The 5,902-nt window shown below is 37.7% G+C and overlaps 1 protein-coding gene across 1 annotated transcript in view; it reads left to right on the forward strand.

The window, feature by feature from the left end:
* Window positions 1-5,902, forward strand: part of NMRK1 (nicotinamide riboside kinase 1) — a 70,668-nt gene that overhangs the window by 61,850 nt on the left and 2,916 nt on the right. Inside the window, exon 9 of the mRNA XM_004383287.2 lies at window positions 4,212-4,219. Within this exon, the coding sequence (XP_004383344.2) occupies window positions 4,212-4,219 (8 nt within the window). The remainder of the gene's footprint in view (window positions 1-4,211; window positions 4,220-5,902) is intronic.

The raw sequence follows: 5,902 nt of genomic DNA on the forward strand, positions 1-5,902 counted from the left end.
ATACAAAGAAAACTACAAAACACTACTGCAAGAAACACAAAGGGATCTACATAAATGGAAAAACATACCATGCTCATGGATAGGCAGACTCAACACAGTGAAAATGACAATTCTACCCAAAGCAGTTTACAAATACAATGCAATTCTTTAAAGAAATGGAAAAACTAATCATTAACTTTATATGAAAAGGGAAGAAGTTCCAAATAAGTGCTATTGAAGAAGAAGAATAAAGTAGGAGAACTCGCACTACCTGACCTCAGAACATACTATACAGCTACGTAGTCAGAACAGCCTGGTACTGGTACAAAGACAGACACGTTCACCAGTGGAACAGAATTGAGAACCCAGATGTAAATCCATCCACCTACGGTCACCTGATCCTCAACAAGGGCCCGAAGTCTATCAAATGGGGAAAAGACAGTCTTTTTAACAAATGGTGCTGACAAAACAGGATGTCCATCTGCAAAAAATGAAACAGGACCCATACCTCACACCACATACAAAAAGTAATTCAAAATGGATCAAAGACCTAATTATAAAGCCAAAAACAAAGTTCATAGAAGAAAAAATAGGATCAACGCCAGAGGCCCTAATGCACGGCATTAACAGGGTTCAAACCATGACCAACAACATACAAACCCCAGAAGATAGGCTAGACTACTGGTATCTTCTAAAAATTAAACACGCTCATCAAGAAACTTCACCAAAAGAGTAAAAAGAGAACCTACAGACCAGGAAAAATTTTTTGCACATTACAAGTCAGACAAAGGTCTAATCTCTATCATCTACAAGAAAATCCAACACCTCTACAACAAAAAGACAAATAATCCTATTAAAAATGGGCAAAGGAAATGAACAGACACTTCACCGAAGAAGACATTCAAGCGGCCAGTAGATACATGAGGAAATGCTCATGATCACTAGCCATTAGAAAAATGCAAATTAAAACCACAATGAAATACCATCTCACCCCGGCATTACTGGCACGAATCAAAAATACTGGAAATAACAAATGTTGGAGACGCTGTGGGGAGATCGGAACTCTTATGCACTGCTGATGGAAATGCACAATGATACAACGATTTTGGAAAACGATAACGGCACTTCCTTAGAAAGCTAGAAACAAATACCATATGATCCAGCAATCCCACTCCTAGGAATATATCCTAGAGAAATAGGAGCCATCACACGAATAGACATATGCACACCCATATTCACTGCAGCACTGTTCAAGATAGCAAAAAGATGGAAACAACCTAGAGCCCATCACAGATGAATGGATAAACTATGGTACATACACACAATGGAGTATTATGCAAAGTTAAAGAACAGTGATGAATATGTGAAGTATCTTATAACATGGGTGAAACTGGAGGACATTATGCTGAGTGAAATAAGTCAATCACAAAAGGAGAAATATTGTATGAGACGTCTACTGTAAAAACTCATAAAAGTTTACACACAAAAAGAAACAATCTTTGTTGGTTACAAGGGATTGTGGGGGGAGGAACTAAATAAACAATAGTAAGTGGTAGCTTTGGTAAAGAGTAACACAGTACACAATACTGGGGAAGCCAGCACAACTTATACAAGGAAAGGTCATAGAAGCTCTGTAGACACATCCAAACTCCCTGAGGGACTGAATTGCTGGGCAGAGGGCTATGGGGGCCATGTTCTCAGGGAACATCTAGCTTAATTGGCATAACACAGTTTATAAAGACAATGCTCTGCATTCTACCTTGGTGAGTAGCGTCTGGGGTCTTAAAAGCCTGTGAGCAGCCATCTAAGATACTCCACTGGTCTCACGCCTTCAGGAGCGACGGAAAATGAAGAGAACAGGATACAAAGAAAAGATTAGTCCAAAGGACTAATGGACCACAGCTACCACGGCCTCCACCAGAATGAGTCCAGTACAGCTTAGATGGTGCCTGGCTACCACCACTGACTGCTCTGACCAGGATCACTACACAGGGTCCTGGACAGAGTTGGAGAAGGATGTAGAACAAAATTCTAACTCAGAAAAAAAGACCAGATTTACTGGCCTGACAGAGACTGGAGAAACCCCGAGAGTATGGCCCCTGGACACCCTTTTAGCTCAAATGTGAAGTTACTCCCGCGGTTCACCGTTCAGCCAGGGATTGGACAGCCCCATGAAACAAAACGGGACTAATGAGGCACAGCAGTCTAGGGACAAGGACTAGAAGGCAGGAGAGGACAAGAAAGCTGGTGATAGGGAACCCAGGGTTGAGAAGGGAAAGTGTTTATATGTCGTGGGATTGTTAACAATTGTCATAAGGCAATATGTGTGCTGTTTAATGAGGAACTATTTTTTCTGTAAACCTTCATGTAACGTACCAAAAAAAAAGAATTATCTATGTGAGATCAGATTGACAGCAGCAACTGAAAAGGTTTGATGGGAAGCCTAGGGGCCAGTGAGTTGAAGATAATAGTGATGGAATAATTTGGAAAAGGATAGTGAGAAGAGCAACACGACTGGAAGAGTGTAATCAATGTCACTGAATTGTACGTGTAGAAATTTCTGAAATGGTGTATCTTTGGCTATGTATATTTTCACCAAAATAAAAGTCCTCCAAGAAGGGAGAGTGTTGACATGTCGTGGGGTTGTTAACCAATCTCATAAAACAGTATGTGTACTGAGTGTTTAATGAGAAACTATTTGTTCTGTAAACCTTCACCTAAAGTACAATTAAAAAAAAAAAAATTTTTTTTTTTAATTTCTTTTCATCTTGTAGTCCCTGGGTGGTGCAAACTATTAATGTACTTGACTGCTAATGAAGGTTAGAGGTTCACATGTACCCACAGTGCCTCAGAAGAAATGCCTGGTGACCTACTTCCAGAAAAATTAGCCATCGAAAACCCTGTGGAACACAGTTCTACTCTAACACACATGAGGTCGCCATAAGTTTGAATAACTCAACAGCAACTGGTTTCGTGTTTGGTTATTTTCATCTTATTAGGAAAGCATATTAATTGTAAATAAATAAATAAAAGCAAAATGGAGAAAATATAAATTACCTGTATTCCCACCAATCAGCAATGTTAGCACTTTAATGAGTCCACATTCCAGTCTTCTTGCTGTTCACATCATAGTCTCCCTTTTATAAGACTTTGCAAGGATGCTAGTTAATCAGCCATACTTATTCCTGTTTTTAAATTAGTATTTCATATTTAAGCAGTTTCTTAAACTTCATTGTATAATATGAAACAATAAAACTCAGCATCTCTCCCAATTAAAATACTCAAAACTGAATTCTGTCTTGCACATTGAAAGTAAAATAGAAGTCATGACATTGACATCATAGTGCAGAAGAAAGATGTCACATTTCTAGTTTCAAATCAAAGGAATAAATCACAAAGTGAAAATTTAATAATGAAATGTTTGTATTTTCCTACATTGAATTTAAAATATAGTTTCTAATTATAAAGTAATAGTATAAATATCTGATACAATATTCCAATTCCAAATGAACATAAGATTATTTAACCATTTGTCTATTGTTGAATATTTAGTGTTGTTTACAAGTTTTTTCACATTGATAGATAACATGCTGTAAAAAAATATCTGCCTATATTGCTGGTTTTCTTCTTTTTATGGATTATATCCCTGGGATAAATTCCCAGCAGTGTCATTTACGTGGCCAAAGGATATAATCACGTTTACATTTTACATAGTTCATGGATTAAATACTACATTAAAAAATGTGTGTGTCTATCAGGAGCTACTGGGTAATAAGAATGTTATAGTTTATCATTGAGTTTCTAAGCCGAAGTCACCGAAGTCAGTATTCAGCTGGACTTCATTGGGTTAAGTAAACAGATTAGAGGTAATAATACTTCTTTCTTCAAATCAAGGATAACACTACAAAACAAGAATTATACTATAGCCAGCTATCCTTTGTGATACTCTTTCTATGTTTGTGGTATCATTTTTTCCCCTGAATTCAAGGATTATTATACCTGAATTACAAATGATACTGGATATACGATATGTTAAGGTATACCTAAATTTAATATAATGAATAAAAGAACAGGACTTGAACTTGATTTAATTCTTTAAGGAAAACCAGCATCTTTGACTCCAAAATCTCTGTAATCCTAACATCCTCAAATTAACTGTTTGTTGATGTGAAAATTTAATGAAATGAGAATTGGAATTCTCCATTAATTTCTATTTATATTTTATTCCCAAGGTTTGCAGGTAACAGCATAAAGATGGAGCGCACTGAATTCTTCCTGGGTAAATTAGGAAACTCGAAGGAATGTATTCAGGAACCTTAACTGTGACGTGACAGCTGTTGGTCTGTTTGCTTTTAATCATACATGATTTTTCTCAACATTTGGAACAGCAAATAGTTACCTATCCGTGGCAGTGAACAGGAATTTACCTTAATGAGTCCTCATTCCAGAGAGCGCATAGATACAGCACAGCTTACCATCAGTGAGTCAGTACTCTGTATTAGTGGTTTTCAAACTTTTCTGACTAAGAAATGAAGAGTAAAAAATAAATCTTACGTCAAATCCAGTATATGTACACAATACATTGTGTATATATGTGTATGTCCCTGTGCATATGTACATGTGTAGTTGTGTGTATATGTATATTTGCATATGTGTATATACATACATACATATCAAGTGTCACAAAACATTTACCATATCAGTTACAACCCATAGTTTAGAAAATGCTGCTCTGTTCCATCCCCGTACCAGTGCCCACCACCTGTAAATGACTGAAGCAGCAATCAGATTAAATAAATCAGCACTTTACTACAGTTTGTTTTATTTTTGTTTTTGCATGTGTCTAATACCAGTGGGGCGCCCTGGTGGCACAGTGGTTAAGAGCTCGTATGCTAACCAAAAGGTAGGCAGTTCAGAACTACCAGCTGCATCTTGGAAACCCTATGGGGCAGTTCTCCTCTGTCCTATAGGGTCTCTATGAGTTGGAATTGACTCGATGGCAATGAGTTTAATACAACTGGAAGGAGCCCTGGTGGTACAATGGTTAAGTGCGAGGCTGCTAACAGAAATGGTGGTGGTTCAGACCCACCCGGGAGCGCCACGGGAGAAAGACCTGGCAGTCTGCTTTTATAAAGATTACAGCCTAGAAAATTCCATGGAGCAGTTGAACTCTGTTACACATGGAGTCGACATGAGTTGAAATAGACTCATGGCCCCTAACCCAACAACAACAACCACCACAATACCTCTGAATCACTGTGTTGCTTGTGTTGAGGCTTTGTTACAGATGAAGGGGCTTTTCCTGTGTGTGTGTGTGTGTGTGTGTGTGTGTGTGTGTGTGTGTGTGTGTGTGTGTGTGTGTGTGTGTGTGTGTGTGTGTGTTTTCCCCCCCTGTTTTTTGTGTGTGTGTTTTGGTCAAACCAAAGGTCTAAAATCACAGATACAAGCAGTTACTTCAATCATATGTATCACTGGGGGCCTTTCTTTGAAATCCACATGCAGAAGATCTAAATCACGTGACTTTTTTTTAGACCTCTTTCAATGCTGGAACTTTTATCAAGCTTGGATTGCCGTAATTTGCGTTGTTAAAACAGTGGGAGTTTATTTGTTTTAGGATAAAAGTATAACGTTGGTAAGATTTTTTAAATTTTTTCCAAAAATTTCAAGAATTTCTGAAATACCCTGTTCTCCCTCTCTCCCCCACAGAGAGGCGTGCATCTCCTGATTAAGAATCATTATACTTGACTCTGCTCCCTGTTCCAGCATGTGAGAATGGGTCAGAGAAAGTCTCTTTATTTTCCTAAACAAAAACAAAACAACAGAAATTAAAAATTGAAGCGTTTAAATCATTTTGGGGAGAAATTAATGTCTTTTTGCTTACTGTTATCAGTGGGAAATAAATCAGGAATTTGAAGTGAAGAAT

This window comes from Trichechus manatus, unplaced genomic scaffold, assembly GCF_000243295.1.
Source record: "Trichechus manatus latirostris isolate Lorelei unplaced genomic scaffold, TriManLat1.0 scaffold00107, whole genome shotgun sequence".
Classification (NCBI taxonomy): domain Eukaryota; kingdom Metazoa; phylum Chordata; class Mammalia; order Sirenia; family Trichechidae; genus Trichechus; species Trichechus manatus.